Source organism: Peromyscus leucopus, chromosome 9 (genome assembly GCF_004664715.2).
Source record: "Peromyscus leucopus breed LL Stock chromosome 9, UCI_PerLeu_2.1, whole genome shotgun sequence".
Classification (NCBI taxonomy): domain Eukaryota; kingdom Metazoa; phylum Chordata; class Mammalia; order Rodentia; family Cricetidae; genus Peromyscus; species Peromyscus leucopus.
In genome coordinates this window covers 87975191-88002122 of record NC_051070.1, presented here as the reverse complement: position 1 = coordinate 88002122, position 26932 = coordinate 87975191, and the positions used below count along the sequence as shown (strand labels likewise).

Below are 26932 nucleotides of genomic sequence, written 5' to 3'. Positions count from 1 at the left end.
ATCTCAGTCTTGCAGACTGTTTCAGATCCTGAAGACGCCAACACCCTCCAATCACACTGCTGATTTTACTGTGATATACACTTGTGTTCTTTTCCCAATCCCTGGAATAGTTCTCTTCTTCACTGAAATTAAAATTTGAGGAAATAGGCCTATTAGATGAGGATTTTTTTCTACAATTAACAGAGAAACAGAGTGAGACCACTGTAGAGAAAGTGGGAAATAGTACTATTTCGGCAGCCTACGTCATGTATCAGACAGTGATGTACGCTTACTCATGCCACTGTCTCCTGGTTTTAGACGAGATATCCATGGATGAGAAGTTCATCACATTGCAGAGAGGCAGAGAGGGGTAAGTGAAGTAGAGAACTTTGAACTCTGGCTCCATTTCTTCTTGCTTTCTCCAGGCAGAGAGTGGTTTGAGTTATGTCTATCATCAAAGGGGAAGAAGAATTAGTGAAGAGATCAGAGGGCATCCCATATTATAAATTACTGGCAGACTAGACTTCTGTGAAAATATGTAGTAGAACCATAAGAGTTTATTGGCAAGAGTGATATATCAGAAAAAGGGCCATGCAGGGAAGGGTAGCCAGGGCACAGAGGGGAAACTGGATATAAGTAAGCTTCCATAGAAATTTAGAGGCTAAAGAAATGGGTAAATGAATGGCTGGATTTTGCTTTAAGGCTGTTTCCCAAAAGACATCAGGAGGAAACAGATACGAGAAGACTGATGTGAGGGCTTAGAGAGACTGAATGAATAGAAATGTCAGATAGAATCTCTGAAGGCCAATGTGTTAACTTCTGCCAGAGAGTTTCTGAAGACAGAGGGTAGACCAAACATTTAAAGGATGCAATGGAAACCGAAGACCTCACATATGCCTTATGGCATATAAAACAGTAGGAATCCAAAGCATTAGTCTAATCGTGCCGCCCTCCCCCAAGGGAACTTCAGAATATGACCTTCCTAGGAAGTAAAAGTCTCTGTAGATGTAATTGCTTCTGATGTTATCATGTGGGTTATGCTGTGTGCAGATGCATGAGCAGGCATGTACACTTGTGTGTGGAGGCAAGTGTACAGTGTAAGGTATTGTCCTCAGTGGTTATCCGCCTTGCTTGCTGAGAAACAGTCTCACTGAAAACGGTGCCTAGGCAGCAAGCACTTTACCAACTGAATCATCTCCTCAGCCCTCAACCTGTACTAATGTAAGATGGGAAGACATACGGAAGAGGCCACGTGAAGATGGAGTGCATGGGGCGGGGCTGAGACTGTGGTGATGAATCTCAACCATCAGCATGAAGGAGGGACTGTTGTAAGCCATGGAATTTGGGAAGAGAATGGAATTTTCCTTAGAGACTTGAGGGGGATGATAGAGTTTGGTTCATGATAGTTTGCTGTGGTAATTGACAGGTACTAATATATAGTTCTACGCTCAGGTCTTATTTTGAGATAAGAAACCAGAACCACCATGTTAAACAGTAACCTGAGTGTCAGCAGACTTTCTCCTACAGCTGTACAAGGACACAAAGAGGTCAAGATGTGATTGATCAGTTTTGAAACAGGCAAACTTAGAGTTGAGGCTATTATTGTCGGCTGCTTATTTAAATAGAAGGGTGAAATATTATTATGAACAAAAATTCACAGTATGGCACATGTAGACACTTTCTAAAAGTAATTTTAGAGATTAAAGTATATAAAATAATAAATACATAAAGAAATCCAGGAGGAAGAATGGGAAATAGTAAGTAAAGAATTTCGTGTTTTCTTTCTTTTTAAATCAATCAGTAATGACAACTTTAGACTCTAGGAATATGATGGAATAGATATTCAGGAAATTTTTCCAGTGAAAATGATTTTAAAAAATTGTATAAGGTACATGGGTATTCAGTCACAGGATAACTGAATTCTGGAGAAAATGTTGTACTAAGAACCAAAGAGGAGGGACAGACAGACTCAAAAGACAGCCATGCCAGAACCTGATGCTTCACAGTGTGAGGAAGAGGGTGTGGTCTCCACTAGCTGAGGCATAAAGATGGCATCCTGAAGTAAGCAGTGCAATTTGAAAAATATACAGTTATTTGAAATTATAGCCCAAAGTGATTTGGACATGTCCAAAATGCAATCATAAGAAAGATGGAGTGTAAAATCTGAAAGGCTTCAGTGGGACATGGGCGTGTTAATGGGGTAAGGGCGTGTAAAGGGGGTAAGGGTGTGTAAAGGGGGGTAACTGGTGTGTAAAGGTGGGTAAGGGTGTGTTAAAAGGGTAAGAGTATGTTAAGGGTGCTGGAGAGAGCTCAGTAAATTACTTGCTGGGATCTGAGTTGGACCCACAGAATCCATGGAAAAGCTGGGTACACCTTTGTAACCCCAGTGATGAGGCAGAGATAGGCCCATCTTCAGGCTCACCCATCACCCAGCCTGGCCTAATCAGAAAAGAAGAAAGCTTAATTGAGAAAGGTAAAAAGGAGAAGAAAAAGTGAGATACATGAAATGCTGTAATGACATCAAATTTAAAGAATAAATAATATCCACAAGGGGTTCAGCTTATCAGGCATCTTTGATAATAGAGAGAAAACAAGATGCTAGGATACATTATTTTAAAAGCATCTAACAGGTACAGGTTGAAAATGGGATGATAGAAAAAGTCCATATTTTTCATACTTGAGCAAGACAATCAATGTAGTGAAGCAAGTTGAAACATAGGTCCGTGAATATATAACTGTGGTGTACAAAACAGAAAGTATGGCATCTGCCATTGACTTGGCAACTATAGTTAGACATTTAACTCAGTTCCCCTAGAAACTAATGAGGCAGAGATGACAAGCAGAGACAGAAGTTTGGAAAACAATGAATTCAATATTATATATAAAAATATGATAATATATATGTATATATACACATATATATGCTGAATGAGGGCAGAATGCATTTCATTTTTCAGGGTGTGAGGTTAGGGGCATGGTTCCTCTGTAATGGCCAAGGAAGGAGCCTCAAATGCAAAAACACAAGCAAAACTGGGGTAAAGTTCCTCTTCTCCGCAGTGCAGTAAATCAGACCTAGTAATGAGCTAGCAGAGACATCCCATGTGTCTGGAAATGAAAAAGCACACTATAGAGTAATCCTTGAGTTAGGAAATCATAGCAAGGACCAGATTCCAAGAGCTGCGAGCTAATGAAAGCACGGGGGAAGGATGCAGCTAACGGGCAGCTCTGAAGCTACACGTAGCTGTTGTTACTGAAGAGAAAAGCAGCAGAGGAACCAGCATACACGGTGTTTGACTCCAATGAGTAGAAAAACCGCAGTATTGTTAAAGACAGAGGGAAGATGAAGAATCTTTCAAGGAAGAAACAAAAGTTCAGAAAATGAATAATGAAGTCAAATTAATGAAAACCAAAGAACCTGAGTTGATTCTTTGAAAAATGTAAAAAGCTAAGGTCACCCTCATAGATTCCTGGGAGTTTCCATTGAAGTAGGTTTCTAACTCATCCCAGAGATGCTCCTGGATTCCAGTTGTCTTTCCCAGTACTCTCTCCCTCCATTCTCCCCTGACCTGGTCCCTCCTGTTCCCATGCCCACCTTCCATCCATAACCCTCTCTTTGTCCACCTGTGATGTCATTCTATTTCCTCTTCACTGTGAGATTCATGTGTCCCACCTTGAGCCTTCCTTGTAACTTAGCTTCTTTGGGTCTGTAGATTGTAGCATGATCATCCTTTACTTCATGGCTAATATCCACCTATGAGTATATACCCTGTTTGTCTTCCTGGGTCTGTGTTACCTCACTCAGGATTATCTTTTCTAGTTCCATCCATTTGCCAGAAAATTTCATGATGTCATTGTTTCTAACAGCTGAGTAGTACTCCATTGTGTAAATCTACCTCATTTTCTTTATCCATTCTTTGGTTGATAGGCATCTAGGTTACTTCCAGTTTCAGGATATTATGAATAATGCTGCTATGAACATAGTTGAGCAAGTATCCTTGTAGTATGGTAGAGTGTCCTTTAGGTATATGCCCAGTAGTGGTATAGCTGGGTCTTGAGGTAGATCGATTCCCAATTTTCTGAGAAACTGCCATATTGCTTTCCAAAGTGGCTGTACAAGTTTGCACTCCTACCATCAGTGGAAGAGTGTTCCCCTTGCTCTACATCCTCGACAGCATGAACTGTCACTTGTGTTTTTGATCTTAGCCATTCTTACAGATGTAAGATGGAATCGGAGTTGCTTTGATTTGCATTTCCCTGATGTCTAAGGATGTTGAACATTTAAGTGTTTTGAAGACATATGAGATTTTTCTGTTGAGAATTCTTTCTTTAGATCTGTACCCCATTTTTAAATTGAAAAATTTTTTGATGTCTAGTTTCTTGAATTCTTTATATATTTTGGAGATCAGCCCTCTGTCAGATGTGGGGTTAGTAAAGATTTTTTCCCATTCTCTAGGCTGCCATTTTGTCCTTGTGACAGTGTCCTTTGTTTTACAGAAGCTTCTCAGTTTCATGAGGTCACATTTATTAATTGTAGATCTTAGTGTTTATACTATGCATATTCTACTCAGGAAGTTCTCTCCTGTGCCAGTGTATTCACGGCTATTCTGCATTTTCTCTTCTATCAGATTCAGTGTATCTGGTTTTATGTTGGGGTCTTTGATCCACTTGAACTTGAGTTTTGTGCAGGGTGATAGATATGGATCTGTTCTCATTCTTCTACATGTCGACATCTAGTTATGCCAGCACCATTTGTTGAAGATGTATATTTTTTTTCATTGTATATTTCTAGCTTCTTTATGAAAATCAGGTGTCCATAGGTATGTGGATTTATGTATGGGTCTTTGATTTGATTTCATTGATCAACTTGTCTGTTTTTATGCCAATACCATGCAGTTTTTATTACTGTAGCTCTGTAGTACAGCTTGAAATCAGGGATGGGGAAACCTTGGAAGTCCTTTTGTTGTATAGGATTGTTTTAGCTATCCTGAGTTTTTTGTTTTTCCACATGAAGCTGAATAATGTTCTTTCAAGTTCTGTAAAGAATTGTGTTAAATTTTGATCAAAATTGCATTTTATCTATGGATTGCTTTTGGTAAGATGGTCATTTTTACTGTGTTAATCCTATCTATGACCTTGGGAGACCTTTTCATCATCTGATATCTTCTTTAATTTTTTTCTTCAAATACTTGAAGTTCTTGCCATACAGTTCTTTCACTTGCTTGGTTAAAGTTACACCAAGACATTTTATATTATCTGTGGCTATTATGAAAGGGTGTTGTCCTCTGCATATGAGTTGCGGTTGTGTGGCTTGTACTTCTTGTGGGACTCCTGGCAGAGGGAAGGGATATGTCTATGACTCTGTTGCCTCATCTTGGGACCCTTTCCTCCTGCTGGGTAACCTCATTCAACCTTAATAGGAGAGGAGGTGCCAAGTCATATTGCAACTTGATATTCCATGGCTGGCTGATATACATGGAAGGACTGCACTTTTCTGATGGGAAGGGAGAGGGAGTGGATGGTGTGTGGAGATTGGGGGAAAGACTGGGAGGAAAGGAGGGAGGAAGAGGAAACTGTGATCAGGCTGGGAAAAAATTAACTTATTAATTAGTAAAAATTTAAAAAATATAAAAATGAAATAGGCTACAGATGGGTTAAAATATTCACATTTTTATAATTTCAAAATAAATAATAAAAGTGATTATTGATTATATTCTGAACCCATTAAATTATTTTTTTAAATAAAATTAAAATTGGTATGAAAAGGCTTAGAAATTATTACAAGAAAAAAATCACTTAGGTAAATCAGGAAACTTTAAACAATTTACCATGATTGTCAAAATATCCTCCTGTGATAGGAAAAGAGGCACCACTTGACAAATGAGTTTTGTTTAACTCTAAAGCAGTGGTTATCAACCTTCCTAATGCTGCAACTCTTTAATATAGATCCTCATGTTGTGGTGACCCCCAATCATAAAATTTCATTGCTACTTCATATTGTTATGAATCATAATGTACATTTCCTATATGGAAGATACATGATAAATGACCCTTGTCCTTCAGCCCCCAAAGGGGTCATGACTCACATGTTCAGAATCATTGCTAAAGGAACAGAAGGTAGGTGTAAAAAAAAATTTTAAAACAAGTCTAAAAAGCCAGCGTATTTACAAAGATATTGATAATGAATATCTGGTAAGTTTAGTTTAAAGACATTTGGCCAGCTTCATCTGCAACACCCAGAAGTCCAATATGACAGTGCACTAAAGAATAAAACAATGTGAGCTGCTAACGCGGTCGTGACAGTAATGGGATAGTTACATATTAAGACATCTTCCAATGAGGGGTGTCACATTGACGGCAAATAATACAAAATTATATATAAAAATATATTAGTAGAGCTTTGTTTATTTAAATATAGAGTTAATCTTTAGGAAACTTAGATTTTTTTCCCTCCCTCCTTAGTATTCAAGTTTCTTTCTTTTTTTTTTTAAACTAAAACTTATAGTGGATGTTGTCTTTAATAGAAAAACAAAGTTTACACTCATTCATTGTAATTTTAAGAATAAGACAAGGGTAACTTGGTTGCTTCTGCTTTCGAACACATTGTCAAAGATCTCACCAGAGAAAAATAGATTAATTAAAATGATAATAATTGTATTATTTCTAAGTAAATTCTTATATGGAAAACCAGAGAAACTCTGTGGAGACCATGGCAGCCATGGGGGATTTTAGACTGGTTGCTGCACAAACATAAAAATCAGTAGTTACTAACAACTATGGCAATAATAAGACACAACCCAAATGCTGGCTAGAACAGCTCTAAGACAGAATACATAAAACATAAAAGGGAAATTAAAAAGTATCACTAGAGTCTTATTATGGTTATCAACACAAAAGCACTGTTCACAAATGGATTCATTAAATACTGTGAAGATGTCCTATCTCCCCTCCATCAACATTGAAATTCAATCCAATCAACTTCTACCCAGAAAAATTTTGAAGGGGTAGTAATATATATGGAGTTGACAAACTACAGATTGTGTGTTAAGTCCAGGCTGTGCGTTTGCTATAAATAAAGTTTTATTAGAACACAGACACTGCTGTGGTGGCATGCATGCTACGTGCCAGAAGTGAGTAGTTATAAGAGGTTGTGTAGCCCGTTGCAACTGTCCCTTATAGAAAATAATTTAGCAGCCCCTGTTCTAGAGCATCAGGCATAGGCTCAGATGGAGTTCAGAAACACTGCCATGTCTATATGGGCGTGTTATCAGGAACTGGAATAAGAAAATTGACCCAGGAACAGAGGAAAAATGAAACCTTTGATACTTCATTGTTTAATTTTTTAAATATTTATTTATTTTAATTTTATGGATATTGGTATTTTGCCTGCATGGATGTCTGTAAAGCTGCCAGATTCCCTGGAATGGGAGTTACAGACAGTTACAGATGTTGGTGCTGGGAATTGAACCTGGGTCATCTGGAAGAGCAGCCAGTGCTCTTAACCACTTAGCCATCTCTTCAAACCCCATACTTCATATTTTGAGCAAAGCTTTACATGGAGCATACACCTAAGTTTTAAAAATGAAGATATTCAGTTAATAGAGGAAAATGCTGAAATACGCATTTGAGACCTTATGATGGAGCAAGATATGTTGAATAATCTTGGAGAAAAATATAAAAAAAAATAATGATTTTGATTATAACAAAATGAGTGGGTTTTGTTCCTTGGGGAAACAATAGAAAAATTAAAAGATGGTAAAAATGTAATTATCATGCTGAATACTTAGACAATTTTGTGCACCCTGGAAAACCAGGAAACAAAAGGGAGGTGACTTGTAAAAAGGAAGATGAAGTATATAAATCAGTAATTTGTGGAAGGCAAGGTATATATGACACTGTAACAGACAAGTGAGTTCAAAGAAAGAGACACCATTTTTAATGAATGTGTGTTCCTCTTGGGAATGCAAACTGGCACCTGTCTCATAGAAAAGCTGGGTAAGGTTGTGACCTAAAACCCTGTTCTAAGGCTGTCTGTTGCACATTAGAATAGAAATCACAGCATTATTCATGATGAAATATTGTAGCTGGAGAAACTCTTGAGCAGGGGCAAACTGTACACAAAAGCCACGATACATTGCTGTGAGTGCTTAAACCAGAATTAAGAAACAGATGAGATTAAAAACAAATAATTCATATAAAGTTAAAATTAAATGTTTTTGAGAGCCCTCCGTATTTTGACATATGGGAGACATGTACACAAATCTATAAAGAACATGAACACTATATTAATCATGCTGCAGCATATCCTTGAGTTATGAGGAGATAAGATGGTTTGAAGATAAAAGGGGAAAAAAGGACAAATAATACCAAAGAAGTACCAATCAAGGACTCAGAGTAGCAGCAGCTCGTCAGCTAGCTCCCATGCTTAAGTCAGGTTTGTCCAATCACCCTTAAATGGGAACAGATGCCAGGGGAGCTGCTCTTTCCGGCATTGTTAGGTGTGGGCTTGTGTCTCGGCTCTGTTTGCTGTGGTGTCACTCTGACAGACTGACAGACTGACAGACTGACAGGTCAGCTTTAAGAAAGGACTTTACATGGCATGGGTTGTGATCAGCTGGGGGATTTGATTGCCTTTGATTATCTCACCTTGTGTTCGTGTCCACTCCCAAAGTAGTAGTGTGCTAGGGGACTGCAGGAACTTGGGTCAATTCCCAAGACCTGGATTCAACAGGAAGAAGAGCCCTACCCTAAAACATGGTGAAGCATCAACCATGGAAAATTCATGGTAACATGGCTGGAGCTATAGGAAATACACATTAGTAGCTTTGATAGCTTCCCAGAGAACATGTCTGAAAAACCACTTTGCTAGATGATGTTTGATAGCCTTATTGACCCTTAATTTTTATGAACTGGTTTAAGTATTTTATAAACAAGTATCTTTTCTTGACATGAGTCCTCCCACCTGAGTCCTGAGCACAGAATGCATGAAGTTCAGTCTACTATGGTAGAGGACTTTTATATAGCTCTTATTTTAAACATTTGGCTCATTAAAGCATCATGCAGTTATTTGGTCTACTTACCAATAGTTTTCATTTTTTTAACTTCATCTTTTTTTTCTGATTCTTCATTCACCCTTCATCTCTGTTTTTCTTATAGGTTAGTCTCTGGCCATCAGCTGCTCCTGACTTATAAAAATGTAAGGGCCTTAGTTACTCAGGAGTCACTCATAATGTACGCATCACCTATTCAAGATTATTCCTGGGGCATGGGTGGGTTTTGTCCACCCTGGCTGCCAAGTGCTCAATTTCATTTTATTCTCCCTCATATTCATTCTCTTTAACACTGCTATAACAAAAGATTTGTTATAAACAACTTAGAGTAGAAAGGATTTATTTTGGTTCAAAGTTTCAGACTTCTAGTTTACAAAAAATCATGGTGGTAGGAGCAGGCTATTCATCTCATGACAAATACCAAAAGGAAAGACTCAGCCACCAGAGGCAGGCAGAACCTTCAACCCACTCCCACGACCCCCCCCCACATCATCTACTTCTGCCAACCAATCCCCTTCCTCTAAATTTTCAAGAAACTCACAAAATATCAGCACCAAGTGCTCAGTATATAAGCTTGTGGGGGATATTTTATGTCAAATTGTAACACTGTCATGGAGTCTCCCCCAGAAGGAGGACATGGAGAAATTAACATTCATTACCTGGTTTGTCTCTGGGTCAGCCAGGAACTAGTCTCATCTGAAACTCTGTTTTGTTCATTCCTTCCTTTTCGCTCTAATTATGGCAACTGAATTGTAATAGTTCTCAGGGAACGTGTGTTTTGTAATTGTAGAGAGGTCAGACAGTGTTTGTACTTGTGCTAAATTGCTGTTGTACAAACAAAGATAAAAGCATTTGAAAGAAGCTTTTAAGAATTATGTTTGTACTCAGTACTTAACAATGAATATTTCCATATTAGCATCAATGATGAGATCAATGGGTTAAAGTAAGTATTCAATAAATAGGACCTTGTGGATTTGAGGTGACAACCTGGAGGGCCAGGGAATTTAGGCATGGAAGATTGCTTTGTCACCCATGTTCCAGCTTCTACTTTGCAACCTTTGCTGGAACCGAGGTAGCAATGTAGGGAGATAAGAATATTCCAGCAGAATTTACCTGCAGTTCATCCGAGGGGAGACTAACAGGACCAGTTTCAATGGTATTCTCTCTGCATTCAAGAATCTTTACTGTGGAATTTGCCTTCTTTAAAGTGGCCCATGAACCAAGTTGTTTTCTCTTTTGAATGCTCATTTCCTCAATTATTTTCTCTTTCAGATTCACTGTGAGACCATGTCATTTAGATTTGGCCAACATCTCATCAAACCCTCTGTGGTATTTCTCAAAACTGAACTGTCCTTCGCCCTGGTCAATAGGAAACCCGTTGTACCTGGCCGTATCCTTTTCTTGTAAAATAAGCACATGAATCCAACCAGCCAAATTAATACAGAATCAGCCTTTAGTGCCTGTCTACAAAAGGTAAGCAAGGAATCTCCCTCCCTTCCCATTTGGAGTAATGAGGTAAGATGTTATTCATATTTATTTTGAATCCAGCTGGTGGCACCCGGAATATGCTTGAGCAGTGTTGCAGAACTTCTGAGGAAGGTTGCTTAGCAACTGTAGCTTTGGAGGGGAATTTTTGGTTGACCTTTTCACTACCATAGCTGTGTAAATAAATAGGTGTTTCTAAAATTGGTCCAATGAATATCATGGGCACTTTGAATTCCTTTTATTCGTTGTGAATTTTAATGGAGGGTTAGAAACTGGATGGTGATTCTGTAAGGTGGAATTAAGGGATTACAGGAGAATTAAAGTTTCTTTGCTTAATGGAGATTGTTTAACTTATTCATTTGTTTTACTTTATTTTATTTTTGAGATTGTAACACAATTACATCATTTCCCCCTTTCCTTTATCCAAGCCACTTCCCTTTCTCTTCCAAATTAATGGCCTCATTTTTTATTAGTTCCTGTTAGATACATATATATGTATATGCAACTATATACATACGTATTCTTTAAATAGAACATGCTCAGTCTATATAATGTTTCTTGTGTGTATATTTTCAGGGCTGATGATCTGATATTTGGTGTGTCTTCCCTCGGGAAGCCGATTTGTCCCACTCTTGGCATTCCGTAATTGCCTGCAGTTCTTTGTGTAGGGTTAAGGCCTCGTGGTCTTTCCCCATTATCCACTTTATCATGTCTATTGTGTTGTCCTTGCTCAGCTCATGTTTAGGCAGGGTTATTAGTAATACTTTATGATTGTAGCTTCAGATGTTACTAGGAGACACAATATAACATGTTTTGAATGTTATGATCTGTGCTGGAATTTGAAATGTCATTTTCTCGTGGGGGAAACACTAGTTTCTAGGTGATTCTCCACAGTGAGTACTGGTTGAGTTACTTTATTTTGTTGGAAGAACTTTCACTCTACTGGATTTAAAAGAAGCTTCATTCTCCTCTGCAGTAGAGATTGGAATGGGTGGGACACTCAGAGGAGGTGATTTTTTTCATGTTGAACATATTCCTCCTGGCTGTGTACATGTGGATTTTATAGTTTCCACAATTCTTTTCTTTTCCTCCTTATTTTATTATGCAAGGGGTAACAAGAAGGAGGCTTCATATTTTAAGATAATAGGTATTTTCCACACTGAACCATGGTTTGGCTTTAAAGCTAATTCCTTAGTATAGTCCTCAATGTATAAATATTTCAAGATATTTTTGGAGTAATTTTTTTTTTCAGTGAAAATGTTTGAAGTTCTTAAGAACTTGATGAATAACTTACTTTCCAAGTAATGTAAACTTTGCTTGGTTGAAAGGAAAAAAGGAAAATCACTAAAACATAAAATTGTGATTCTATACTAAACTCTCAACCCTAAGCCTAAATTTCACCTATTAAATTTTGCAAAATTATAAAAACAATGAACAGGTTATCAACTTTTAAATAATGTTGGATAAAAAGTATTCTAACATTTAACTTTTTTGTAAAATTTTAAAGGTTTTAAAGTTGAGCTAAATGTTCAATATTGAGAACTCAGCTTTCTCTGCTTCTGAAACGAAAGCCCAAGGCAGAATGACTTAAAGAGGCTGTGAAACAGAACAGCTTTTAAGTTGTAGATTAATTTTAAGTTGCATTCTTCAAATGGACCCTGAATTTCTTGGAATAAAAGCATTCTTGTTTCTTCCTTTGATTTTACTGCAAGTGTGTGGTGGTCATTTTGCCTTGGGGAATTTTTAGAAACAAATATAGTCAGATGTCAAAAGAATAAAGGTATAATTACATTATTTTCTATGTGCTAGTTTTAATTGACTTTTAACGAAAATAGGAGAACTAAGGATGAAAATGAGAATTTAGGCAAATGAATCTTCATACCCTGATGCCACACACGCGTACTGTGTGTTAAATGGTTAATAACGTATTGAATGGATTCTGTTTTGTGAATTTTCATTCATAACTTGATAGTACTTGATCCCCCCCCCCCCCATGATCTGTTGAACCACCTGGGGAAATATGATGCTGAGACTGGGGAAATATCTGACAAAATCTGGAAATGTCTCCTTTTAAGGAAATGGCCACAGTGAATCATGAGCAATAGTGAAACTTGTGCCCTGGGCTCATCATTTTGAATGTGAAACCTTAGCAGCTGCCATATCTGTGAGACAATGACAAGAGCTTTCTGACTAATGAGCAAGGAGCCTCCCAGCCTTTGGAAGGAACCTGCTTTTGTGGGAGGGTGTGAAAGCCCGGGTGTTTCGGGAATGGGCACATGTGAGAGACCACCTCAGAGCGTCCTTGTTGGGAACCGCAGAGCTGGTAGATAATACATCGAGACAATGCTGTCCTAGATTACTATGAAACCTTTCATGTCACCTTTGCAGACTAGTGTGGGTATGTGTGGGATGGGGTGGCGGGGGAGGGGGGAGGCAGTTCACCACCTTGAGAAGCATCTTAGTAGGCAGGTGCTTGCTTGCAGAAAGCCACGGTCTTCTGTCCTGAGATAGGGTTGTACCTGTGACTAGCTCTGCCTGCTCACATTTCATAAAACCAACAGTGAGGGGCTTCTACCCTTCGCCAGCATGGATCACTTTCTGCAGCCGTTTCCTCCAGGCTTCTCCACCCGGTAACTTCTGACCATATCATGTTTCACTCCCCTTGTTTGCAGACCACTTTGAAGAAAATGTCCAAACTCTGTGGCAAGGTTGTTTGTTTTTTTGTTTTTTTTGTTTTTTGTTTTTTGTTTTTCGAGAAAGGGTTTCTGGGTGTAGCTTTGTGCCTTTCCTGGAACTTGCTTTGTAGACCAGGTCGGCCTCGAACTCACAGAGATCCGCCTGCCTCTGCCTCCCGAGTGCTGGGATTAAAGGCCTGTGACACCATGTGGCAAGTTTTTAAAAGATGTTTAGTATCTTGTAAGTTTCTGTTGTTCCAGCCATCTGCTAACTGTGTGTTTCCCTTTAACACTTCCTCTTCTCCCTCCACCTTGAGGCTCTTCCCAGCCTTTCAATTCAACGGTGCTATGATAAATATTCCTCCTTCTTGGTAAAGATGTCCACATGATTTGTGACATTTCATTCCTTCTTCACACATTGATTCATTCAGCCCTGCTTACTCAGCCCTTACTCTGCTCCCGGCACCATGCCCTATTTCCCAAGCTGCCTCAGAATGGAGCACTGTGCGTTCTTGTTTGTCTCTGCAGTCTTCTTTCTTCATGGAGGACTAGCTCTTAACCTGTTTTCCTCGCATGCTGAGTACGATTGTAACCAACATTAAAGCAGAAACTGCAACCACTGGGCAAATACCGTGGTGTAATTGATGGAACCAGGCGGCAGGGCCTGCTCTCCGCCTTACCGCCACGCCCAGGGCCGAGCACCGCTCTGCGCCAGGCTTTGTAGCACTGCCTTCAGGCCGGCTGCCCTATGGCCTCTTCCTCTGTTTTCAGTCCCGTATTGTTTGTCTGGGGCTGAGGGCTAAGTCCAGGTAGAGTAAATGAGCTGATAGACAGCCTCAGCTGACAGTTCTGTGCTTCCAGGGCAGTTTTATAGCAAATTCATGTAAAATAGATTTTTTTTTTGCTTTGAATAGCTGTTTTATTATTTTTAAAAATGATATCCAAGCACACCGTGGGGGTGTGTCATTGATGAGTGACTTGTAAGCACTGTCTTTGAATTGATGTCCTCACTAGCATTTGGCTGTCCCCCTTTCCCTTAGATTTTGCTTATTGACTTCAAAGAGAAAATGTTTCTCTATCTGTCGCATCTGTGGGTGGGCACACACGTGGAGCTCAGGGAGAACTCGGGCACCAGTGCTCCTCTTCCACCTTGAGTGAGTCGGGCTCTCATATAGTTTGTTACTGGGAACACAGACTGTCTGTCCCACGCGTCCCACCACAGGAGTTCTGGAGTTGAATTACATGCATGTGCTACCGTGTCAGGATTTTGTATGGGTTATGGGGTCCACACTCTGTCTTCATGCTTGCCCGACAAGTTTGGTACCGGCTGAGGCATCTCCCTTCTCCCTGTCACGGGAGTGTTGATAGCTTCTGTAGTAGAAAAGCAACTGTCCGGCCAGGCCACGGTGTGCTTTGAAGCAAGCAGTGCTCCATTCACAGAGTACCACTTCAGTTCTTTCCCTCACACAGAAAGCAAACGCTCCCAATTCTTGCCAAGTTCTTAGAGCTAACTGAATAGGCTTTGGCCTCTGTGGTGCAGCACTCCAAAAAAGAATGTCAGAACGTCTTTAATCCATTAATTTCTGGGTACAGGAAAATGCTTTTCAAGCTTTCTTGGTGAGAGAACACACTGGTTTTGAAGGATTGCATCTTCAGAATTTTGTTGAACATTTTATTCATATGTTTCAGTACAGCTCAGCTCTTGTTCATGGCTTAAATAAATTGGCGCATTACAGTTAGTCCTCCTCGCCCCTCCCCCTGTGTTAGGCTTTGTCCACCTCTCCTCATGAGTGGAGCATGAAAAATGAATTTGAACATGAGTGGAATCCATTTGGTGACTGGGGATTTTATTGTAAATAAAATCATTCATTTGTTATGTCCTGTTGTTTTCAGCAGACAGTGTATTGATCTGTGGATTGCTATTCAGAAGGGTGCACGGAGCTCTAGTGTGAGAGGGACAGAGCGGTGTTTGTGGAGGCTTTGAATGTGGTGTGTAATGATGGAGACAAACCTTGCTCACTGGCCATACTGTATTATACAAATCATTTGTCAACAGTTTATTGAATCAGTTATTACAAGGAACAGATTCTCTGGGCCAGGAGCGTCATACACAGAATGCTATCAGGACCAAACAATGTTAGGATGATGCATGGGAGACAGCCTTCCAAAGTGTATTTGTGAAGAATTAGATGAGGTAACATAAAGGACATTTCTGCTGACACATTACAAACAAAAAGTTTGCTGCAATGGGAACTGGGTGGCAAGACACAACCCTAGCAGATGGGAGAGAAAAACCCTGACAAATGCTTTTTAAGACAAACTTTTACCATTTCCAGTGAGAAATGTTCACTTTCCTGGATTCAGACCATTACCACATTTGCTCCTGAAATAAATAAAAAATAATAAAAATAACTTCTTTTCTTAGCTGTGGTTCTTGCAGAATAGATACTATAGATAAAAATGCCCTTTAGTCCTTCCATAAAAATCAGAAATATTTGTCACTTCCTGAGTGGGTTTTAATCTTGTGAATTTCTTTAATTGTTCAGGAAACCACAGTTATTAGTGATCTGCTGATGTTTCATTTCTCAGCACTGTTTTTTTTAAACCTTCCTGTACAAATAAGAGGAGTGCAAGCACTATTTTAATATCCTTATTGCTAAAGATAGAATTTTGATCTTTAAATTGCCACGAGCTCATGTCTCTGCTCCACTCTGTATATTATCTGGCTTAACTATTCCTACGGAGATCTTTAAAGATGTTCTGCTGGTCCCTTGCCCCTAGCTGCGATGGGAATTTTAGTTTACTTATGTTCATATTTTTAAGTTGGCAGATTATGGCATTCAAAGATGTGCCCATGGTAGTGATTAACCAACTGGGAGAGAATTCTACATAAATATGCCCTCTTCTTGAGCTGTTAAGGGTTTAACCACCTGCTAATAGCAGCCCACCATGGCACTGGTAAGTGGAAAAGGGGCCAAGCTTGAATGCTCATCATCTTCTCACTTCTCCAGCGTATGTTTTTAGTATAAAATGTGCCACAGAGGATCCTGTCAATTTCTTTTGGAAGACAGACCTTGTGTGACAGTCATTTTTCTTATGTGTTATCCAAGGAAATAACTGCATAGAAAACAAGTCATCTTTATCCCAAATGTCAGCTCAGGAGGTGATAGCGAGTTGATAATGTCAGGGTGACTCTGAGGTAGCATTAGGGTTAGCAGGAAGCATTTGTCAAGGGTGCCAGGAAAAAAAAAAAAAAAAAAAAAAAAAAAAAAAAAAAAAAAGAAGCCCTTCCTGCTCAGCCCTCCTCTTCCAAGTTTACTTTTGGTTCCTAGACCTGAAACTTGTTCTTTTAGTGTATAACTAACAATAAATGGTCATCTGACCCTGAAGGAATGAATTAGATAGGTATTTTGTAGGTGTGCAAGGAAGATCTGAAGTAGAATGAGAAGTATGTGTGGATTCCTCCCATAGACAGATTGCCTGAAGCCAGTGCACCTTGGCCCCTGGGCTTCATCGAAGTGGTTTCCTTCCCACTGTGAGTACGCATCTTGATTCTCTTGTCCCCTCCTGCCTGCTTCCCAGTGTATTGCGTGTGCAGATGATATCAGAGGGTCTCCCTGGGTCCCTGTCTCTTGATAATTTAGTTTTATTCTTCTTTGCTTCACTGTGACTTCTTCATGTCAGGGTTTGCCTTGTAGCTGCATCTCCAGTGCATGTGATTGGCAGGGCTGGCATGACTCGGTTATACATTGGAGGAGAAAGATTGAACTGGTTTTTCACTAAATGGGCCTTTTAGTGGTACATTTCTCAGCCCTGCACCAAGGCTGAGAATCCTCTTTGTCTTTTCACAAGCAAAAAGCAATCCCTTTCCAAACCGCCGATCTATATACAATTCTGAGAGAGAAAGAGAAAAGGGGGGCATCAGGAATGTTATCTGTCCTGCTCAAGCCAAGGAGACATTGATAATTATATGTTTCAGAATTGCACTTTGAGTATTCTTCATGTTGACTGCTCACATGGGTATCCTGTGATGTGAAAAGCCGATCCCATTTCTATTTATTTCCATGTTTAACTTTCTCAGGTAGCTGTGAACTGTCATGGTTCACAGCTGCTGAACTCTGTTCATTATATCCCAGGCACATCTTTGACCTGCTTTCCATGCAGGTCATCAGATTGCAAAGAATAGGAAAGGCCTGGTCGTGGTGTTGCCAGCTCTGTGCTTGTAAGGGAGCATAATTGGGAGTAATGAATGGAATAATACATCACTATTCATAAGAATGTCACATAATTAACTCAAATAATGTAAAATATATTCAAATTTCCATTTGGCATGAAAATAGATTTACTAGAACACCAGTAGGCAGTTAATGTTTATCTTATATTTTCATACACATATCAAAACTGTTAGATTCTACTGAGCAAATATACATTTTTTTTTCTAAAACATAGTCAGATGGCTTTCTTCTTATTGAGCCTTGGTATATTCCTTATTTGTTATTTATTATATATACATAATTTGTATATGTGTTCAACTGGTATAATTAGCATAACTAATTTATATTTATTGCAAATTAATGATCTAATTTATTTACTTATTTTATTTTATTTTATTTTATTTTACATTTCCTTCCTCAAGCTAATTGACTGAAAAAATAACGATAAATCTGCACAAATAGCTCTTGGGCACAAATCCTACACCAGCCTCTGCCTAAGGACGCTGTGCAGCATTAGGTAACTGAACTAGTTTTTAATCTGAGCATTTTCCTGGGCTTTCTGCTACAGGCTGAGCATATCTCTGGAGTCTTGCTTTAGGTTTGTGAACCCCAGCTTGTTTTCAGGATGTGTGGCTTCAGACCTGGGATTATCTCCATGTGTAACAATTGCGGTGACCATAGCATTCACTCTCAGCTGTAGTTCCTGGAAACTCTGTAGCACCAGGCAGCCACCTGGCTGTTTCTACAATGTGGAGAGGTCTAAAGAATGCAGAGGAGGTGGCGAGCAGCTCGTAAAGGTAATCTAGAAATATTTCACTGTTTAGATAATGAAAATGGACAGGCCAAGACATTTCATCTCAGGAGGAGTAGGAGGATTGAGGATGGAGGCTGCTAGAGAATCCTGGGATCCAGCATGGTGCCTGTTCTTCAGCATCACTGATTGTTGTATAGTTGTGGACTTACTGACAGGTAGACAGTAGAACATTTTCTCTGCTTCCAATGTCCATCTTCCACACAGTTCGGGGGACCCTGGCTGTGTGCAGGAGCCTATGGAGGCACTATGCTGCCTGCCTGCCTGCCTTCCTGCTGCCTGCTGCCTGCTGCCTGCCTGCTGCCTGCCTGCTGCCTGCCTGCTGCCTGCTGCCTGCCTGCCTGCCTGCCTGCCTGCCTGCCTCTCCTTTAGGCGGTAGGCTTTGGTTGTCTATTAAACACAACTCATTACTGTCTTAGCTACAACAATGTTGTAAGTGGATGAACTAAGAAAACATTTTGTGATCAACAATACTTTTTTGAGGTCAGTGTTCTTTCTTATCCTTCATCATCAATAAACAGTTTAACTGGAAAGGCTGAGGCTCAGATCTGTTGTGACCCCCAGCCCATGGAAGTTATGATTCAATCCAGGACTCTTTATTCTCATTCATTATCTGCTCCACCCCATGCTGACCTTGGTGTCCCAAGAAGTTATACTCCTCAGAGTCTTAGCCCTTTCCCACGAGCCCCACTTCCTAGTGTTGTCCTTTTTAAAATACATGCTCTGCATTTTTACTTGTCAGTCATTTTTCTGTTGATGGCTTTAATATTTTATCTCAATTGCCATGATGGCTGGTTGTGGAATATACCTAAGTTGATGACTTCCAGAAATTGTCTGTTGTAAGCTGCACGGAAGCAGGCATGGTTGCTTGGCTGCTGCATCATTTTCTCTGAGGTGAAGTAAGTCTGGGAGGGATAGGTTCTAATTTTTCTCTTTTCTTAGAAGGTTCTGAAATGGCTGGAGTTATCAAGACATCATTTCATCTTCATGATTTATTTCTAGTTCAAGAGTTTTGTGGGAACTAAGATTTATCTGTTGAATGCTAATACTTTAAAAGTCAACCGTGATATCCTCCTTTTCACCAGAGATGATTGCTTTAATAGTTGTTAAATAAGATGTGTCAGGATAAAAATAAATCAGCAGGAATTACATTAAAATCTTCACAGAGAATGTTGCACATAAAGAATCTAGAAAACTGGTTGGTATTTTCTGTTCTATTTGGGAGCAAATGTCTCTCAGAGCTGTTGTGTGGAGCCATATTGTCCGTCATGTAATTAATGGAAGTTCAGCGTGTGACAGATATTGAGGGAGACTTCCCATGAAGTGAAAGAGGCAGCTAGGACCTAAGCAAGAGGGGTGACAACAGTTGGGGACACATCCTCACTATCCCCAATGACATGAGGAATAACGGCAAAACCAGACACACCTTGCTGAACAGCACTCCTTGATTCTAACCTGTGCAAAGGAAGAACTGGTGAGGGCAGAGATAGATGGCTGCAATGGGGGTTGCTGCCGTTTTCTCCCCCTCGGTCTTCTGGAGTAACTGCACCCATTGCACACCAGACCCGTCCATGGAAGGGGGCTGCCAGATAGAAGGAAGCTGGCATCTCGTTCCCTGGGTTGGTGGTGCTGGAGCTACAGAACTGTAGACTTCCATAGCCTCTGAAAGGACAGGCAAGTTGCTTTGTGCAGCCTCCTGTTTTAGGAATTTGGGTTTGTATATGAGCATGCAGTAATGCTTGTGTCTCTTTTGCCTGGCTGTGACTATCAGGCAAGACAGGGACATCTGTTGGTGAGATCTATTATAAGGGGATATGAAATGCTGAAGAGTAGAGTTCCTGGGGTCTGAGGGCGGGGATATGGAAAAACCTTCCATCCCATAATAGTCTGTTGTAGCTCTTGTAGGAAGTACTCAAATGCCTATCTTAATATATGTCTGCTGGTTGGTTCTGATCAAGTGCTCTGTGTGTCAAAGTAGCATGGATTGCTGGTTATCCTATCTAATTGTAATGGATATTTTTGAATCCAGGCATCTCAGTAGAGTTTTCAGGGTCACAGGATACTACCATCTCCTGAGAAGCAGTAGTTCTCCCTTCTGAGTGCCTGGCCTGCACTTGCAGGAGGGCTTGAGCTACGAGGCACTGTTTTTCTGAACTGTGTATTTCTTTTATTACATTTCACATGAAACTACCTTTGTTTTTATCCATTTGTTCTACACCTCTGCCTTTTGACATAACAGTCAGTGAGAAGTATTGATTAGTTGTGAGATTTTGAGGAGAAATGAAATTATGTTTATTCAAATCACTAGGGTGGTGGTTTGAATGAGAATGGACCCATCCTAGCCTCTCACAGCTGAGCCATCACTCCAACCCAGGCTCACATATTTGAATACGTGAATATCTGTTGTGCCCAAATCATAGGGACCCCCCAAAAGACCACCATGGAGACCAAATCTTATATGCAAAAGCAAAGAGCCTTTATTTCAGCTTGGAGATTTGTCTGTATGTCTGTCCGTTGGTGAGAGCAGAGAGCCCTGAGCCCAGGCTGAGTAGGATTTTTATCATAGCAGAGGTTGGGGTGAGGGGATTTCCAGGGTTCAGGACCCTGATTGGCTGACATTTGTCTAGGGGTATCTGTAAAACAGAAATAGGTGTTTGCTAGACTCAGGGATATCTGGCCACCTTATCTAATGGTTGGAACATTTAGGATGTCAGATACTTCCCCTTAATGCTGGCCCATTCCTGGGTGGAGTCAGCTTATGGTTTTCCTGAATCTGGATGTGGCCTGCCAGTAAGCCTGTCACAGAAGCCGTGTCTAGGCTCCTAAGCAGCTGTGTGTCAGGCTGTTTTGGTCCCCCACAGTATCCAGTATCTAGTTCCTGAAATTATTTGGGAAGGATTAGAAGATGTGGTGTAGTTGGATGAAGTATATCACTGAGGGTGGGCTTTGAGTTTTCAAGACTCCTGTAATGCCCAGTACGTTCTCGTTCTCTCTCTCTCTCTCTCTCCCTCTCTCTCTCTCTCTCTCTCTCTCTCTCTCTCTCTCTCTCTCTCTCTCTCTCTCTCCCCATCCCTCCCTCCCTTTATCCCCCACCCCTTTTGCCTGGTAACTGTGGATAAAGATCCCAGCTATTCCTTCTCTCCACTGTCATGGACTCTAACCCTCTGAAACTGTAAGATGATTAAACACTTTCTTCTATAAAATGCTTTGGTCATGATGTTTTATCACAACAATAGGAAAGTAACTAAGACCACTGGGTATTCTTTTGTTTTGTGTGGTGTCTGTGTGTATGGGATGTGTGAGAGTGTGGGTATGCACATGTGGAGGCCATCGGGCAAATCTAGAGAGCCAGTTCTTGCCTTCTACCTTTGTATTTTGAGGCATGAGTCTCTTGTTGCTATGCGGTGTGTTCCAGAATAGCTGGTCCATGAGCTTCTAGGAGATGTTTCTCCTCTTTCTACCATCGATAGGCTCTAGGGAGCCAAACCTAGGTTATCAGGCTTGAATGGAAAGTGTTTTTATACCCACCAAGCTATCAAACTGACTCCACTGCGCATTCTTAATCTAATCTGGAGACTAAATTATTAATTACGTGACTAAATAAATGTTTCATTTAAATTATGTCTTTATAAAAGCAATCTAGTTTATATAAAATGTATCACATTTTTAGAGTTGCATTTTTTCTAATTATAAAACTATCTACTTATCATGCAACATAAAAAAATATAATATCATTAAGCAGAAATAACCTCTAATGAAATTTCATCCTTTTTTTTCATTTTAATCTTCTTATGTATCTCGCTGAAAAAGAAACATAACCTTATTTTAACTCACCTCATTGTTAATGTAGTCCACTAGTTAATTAAATAATTACTTAATTTTATGCATATGGATGTTTTGCCTATATATATATTTGTGCATCACTTCTGTATCTGGTGCCTGTGCAGGCCAGAAGCAGTTTTCAGATCCCCTGGAAAGAGACTTATGGACCATCGTAAGTCACTATGTGGGTGCTGAGAATTGAATTTAGGTGCTCTGGAAGAGCAGCCAGTGATCTTAACCAATGATTCATCTTTCCAGCCCCACGGTGCTGTTTTAATATGTACTTAAAAGAGATTTTTTTAAGATAGTGTAATGCTGTCCCTGGTAGATCTGCCACAGCTTTTTACTTTGGACTTTTTCAAGGTACATGGAATGAATGTTTTACTATGGTTGCATTTCTGACATTTTTTTTTTAAAGTAGGAATCAATTGCTTGCTCAAATGATATGAGTTGTTTACACTGATAAGTATCTATATATTAACTTTATCCTGGCAATGCTTGAGGGTCTATATCTTACTATATACTCATACATCTTAAGAATTCACTTCTTGGGTTTATCGTAATCTTGGCCAAGATGATACATATCTCAGTATTTTCATATATATCATCTTATTGCTAGTGGGATGAACTTTTAGATGTCTTTATGAGTTAATTTTGATGTATTTCATTCTAAATTCTTTGGCTACTTTTTCTGCCATTTTTTGTTTGTTTTTAGGAGACAAACCTCTACATATATTTGTTACAGATTGTTCTGTTGTGGCCTCAGCTTCCCATGTTTGCTTACACCATGATTGAGAGATAGGCATTTTATAATAAGCTCAACAATCTTCTCCTTTGTGCCTTTTCCAGTTCTGCTGTGCTTACAAAGTCTTTCCATCCTGAGATCAGTGAAATAGTGAAATATTTATGTATATTTTCTTGTGTTTTTTTAATGATTGTTCTTTTTCCTTTACTTTATTTTTAACTAGCCTATGTTCACCAACAGGTTCTTAGCACTTCATAGGCATGTTTTAAAAATTCACTTTATCATCTCAGCAGCCCTTTGAAGGAGGGAGAGAATACGATTCCCGAGGTTACAGATGAAGAGGCCATGGTGCAGCATAAAGACAGACAGAAGGATTTGAGAAGTGTGGCCACATTTCTGCAATCTGAAAATAAAAATCCTCTCTAATGAACTTCTAAGTCATATTTTATAATTATAAATTTCCAGTTTTACATATTCTGTGCATAAAATGATACTGAAATGTAGGAGGAATGAAGTGACCAAAGGTATTCTGTACAGTATGATGCTATATTAAATGGCTAATATCTAGTAAATACCACACAGTGCCTTTTTCAGTGTATAATTCCTTGGAAAAGGTAAGTCCTACACTGTAGTTCCTAGGTAGCCAGACCTTCCTTGGCAGCTGAAGACTGTTCTTTGGCATTGATGAAGAACTCAGAAGCCACAGAAGTAACAGTAAATCGTTTTCCTATGGTCCCAGGGAGGAAGATGTAGAGTAGCCTCAGAAATGTCTATTTGCTATGGTTCTAATGCTGCTAGGAGACAGGCACCAGCATGCTTTATGGGGTTGAATAAAAACTGAAGACCGTGTGAAAAGAATAGCAGGAGTTGCATCACATGTGAATGTAAGAAGACAGGTTTAACAACCCAGATTCTTTATTCACATGTCACAGTACCAACTTGAATGACCTTTATAAGTCATTAGAAATGAAATCAAAAATAACTGCCCAAATAAAACTGTATCTAACCTAACCTTCAGGTGGTGTTGACTCTAGATTCTGAACTGTTTACTCATTTTTTGTTATTAAAAAATATTTTTGAGTTGCTTAACTTAATGACTTCCTGAAATGTTTTTGTAGCCAAACTCAACAAAAATTGCACTGCATTGAAGAATTTCCTGTTTGACTTTGAACATGAAAGGGTTTTGAAAGTAAGATATGCTACTCATCATCCTCTGTAGGGTGGAGACTCCAGTGATTTTTCTTCCCCCTTCTTCTCTTAAATCAAAGGCAGATGAAGTATGCATCTAAATTGAATCCTCAGTTCACTTTTACTGGTGTTCCAGTGTGGATACAGTGGTTCATTCTTACTCCACTGATCCTTGGTGCTACTTCAGCTGTGAGAACATATAATTCAGGATGAAGAGTCTTCCTGCAAGACAAAATCTTTGTTTTGTTGATTTCTTTAGAATTCTCATAGAATGTGCCTTGAAACTTTGTATTAGTATATGACAAATGTTACTTGGTTTTCTTTCTTGACGGTGTCAAAGTTTGAACCTAAGAGCCCCGTGTAAGCTTGGCAAATGCTCCACCACTGAGCTGTGTCCTCAGGTAGGCAGGTGGTATTTTAGCATTCATTGCCGCTTTATGAGGTTGATATGTGGGAACTTCATTGTGTAGATGATGGAATGTGACCCTTTCGGTGTCATTACTGTGGATCAAACAGTTACTGACTGGCAGAGACAGCTTTCAAACGCAAGTGGTCTGACCTGAGTCTGTGCTTTAATCAGTGCCCCTGCAGCCCCCAGGATCCTAGAGACCCTTTTAGGGAACCTATGAGGTCTCCCCCTTTTCCAGTTGTGGTGACTGTATGAGACCCTCAGGTACCAAGATTATCACAATCAGTTGGGTGCATTTAAAGGCCAAAGGAAGAAACATTTGTCTCCCATCATGCCTTTGTCTGAGAAGTGCACAGTACCATTCTTGGCTCTATATTTTGTTTTGGAAAAATGTGGTTACCATAAAATATTATTCATGTGACTATGATGCAGTTTCACAAATAAATGAATAGATATTTTAGGATTTTCTTAGTTTTCATTTCTATCAAAAGTGCAGTGACATGAGGACAAGCTGTTTGCTCACTGTAGGAGGCACAGAGAACAGTAGTTTATGCATGACTGCGCCCTGTGTGCGCTGACCCCTGTGTGCTTCTCTAGTCTCCTCCTATGTGTTAGCTTTGCCCTATCCCCTACTACTTGGCTCTAATTTTTACTTAAAAAGAAGTGAATCTCAGTGTGTATAAGTTTCTGTATTTAATTGCCAGGAACCATCCTCCCTAGCCTGCCCCAATACTAGCCTTAATCCCGAAGGGCAAAGGGGTCTTTGGCCTCTGAGAAGTAAGATCTCGGTAGGGCTCAAGACTATAAACTTGTGCCTGGTTCCTAGGTGTGAATCCCATTTATCTTGACCAGGAATTGGCTCCAGGAGCTATATAATGACTTTCATTCGATTACTTTCTACTTACAGTAGGAATATCAGCCCAAGGGGCCTGTTATGAACATCATGTGAGCTAATGCATGCAAAATGTGTATCTTGTTCCTGATGAACAATAGGCTTAGTACTAGCTCCATTTGTTGAAGTCTGTGACAGTTATGGGACCTGTAGGGGACTCACCTGGGATTTTTGTGTTTCTTAAAGTTTTCTCTCTTTCTTAAACATTTTGTTCACTAAAGCCCAGCCTTCCCTTTCTAGCTGTTTCCTTTGCAGAGCCAGAGCTATGAAAGTGGCCATTGTCTGTTGTATATGATTAGCTCAGTAGGGGTGGGTTTGCTCAGAATTCATTTGTCTTCTGGTAAATCTGTATGCACCGACATTAATGCCGCCAGCCCTCCTCCTTTGCTGAATTCCCTCAACTGTGTGTATTCACATCCCGTAAATGTATAGATTTTCCTTTCTCCTTCTCTTCATTGTGTCAAGGGTCATTGTTTATGCTCTGTGCCAGAGATAGGCAAGATGTATTGTTTGTGTCTGGGATTTCCAGTCTCCTTGACGGCTATCACCCATAATGCCTCTCTCCAAAGCACTGTTCTTTGCAACTTCATCTTCTGCTAGGATCAGCTTTCCTTTGCTTGGGTTTTGTGTCCCCAGCTGTCCCACTCTCTACTGCAGGCTGAAGACATCCCTCCAAACGACATCACTCTGTTTCCTTGTGTTCATCGGTAGTACCCACTTGCTTTTCTGCCCTTCTCCTTGTCATTCCCTGGGGCAGCTCACAGCTCCCCCTGGGAACTTGGTAACCAGCTGCATTTTATCCAGCATGTGCACATGCTCTTCTGTCAGTTTTCCCCCTGGAGGCTGCTCAGCAGGAGACATCTACTGTCAGTGTAGATGGCAAAGGAAGAGTCCTCTGTGTCCGAAGATAGTCTGAGCATTTTGCCTGTTCATCAAGTCCTTTGATACCAGTTCCACTTCTTCCCTTCACAGGCTTCTACTTGTACTATGAAAAGAGAAGTTAAATGATTTGAGGATTTGGGATTAGAAAAGGATTCTCACCCTGTCATTTCTGAGCTATAAAACATTGCCTTTAGAAAAATGTGCATATATGTATGTATATAAATCTATGAATATGGAAATTGTCTTCAGAATTAAATACTATGAATTTTGTTTATTTGGATTAATCCTTTTGACAGTCATAGTTTGAACTACCTCACAGACAGACAGCATGATAGATTTACTGTGTTTGTTAGTGAGAAGATGAGACAGAGGGAAAATACCCGGCACAGTCTAAATGCAGTATGTGAATATAATGTTCAAAAGGAAAGTACTTGGAGCTTACAGTAAGGTTGAAGGAGCCTGTCCTGGAATAATTTTTCCTACTCAAAGCCTCTAGCCACTTGGCCATTCCTGCCGCTTCTTCCTAGACACACAAACACTCCTTTTCGTCACACCAACCAGTGGTAGTCAGCAGCACACGTCCTTACGCTTCTCTCCAAAACAGCCCAGTGTGCATCCTAAGAATAAAGGTGCCTCCTCCCATTTACAACTTCAGCCAGTTTACTGCATGCAATAAAGTCCTGGCTGGTAATGTAGCCTTGTGGTGATATAGTTAGATGCTTTTTGCAGTCCCTAGATTTTGTCTTTAGCACCAGGGGAAAATAGAGTCTTTATCAGTTCAGT

The 26932-nt window shown here is 39.9% G+C and overlaps 1 protein-coding gene across 4 annotated transcripts in view; it reads left to right on the top strand.

The window, feature by feature from the left end:
* The window catches only part of Fhit (fragile histidine triad diadenosine triphosphatase), a 1516285-nt gene that overhangs the window by 690980 nt on the left and 798373 nt on the right, over positions 1 to 26932 (top strand). For all 4 annotated transcript variants that reach the window (XM_037208798.1, XM_028880540.2, XM_028880544.2 and 1 more), the window contains one exon: positions 10299 to 10416. In XM_037208798.1, the coding sequence (XP_037064693.1) occupies positions 10314 to 10416 (103 nt within the window). In that variant the 5' untranslated portion in view covers positions 10299 to 10313. The remainder of the gene's footprint in view (positions 1 to 10298; positions 10417 to 26932) is intronic.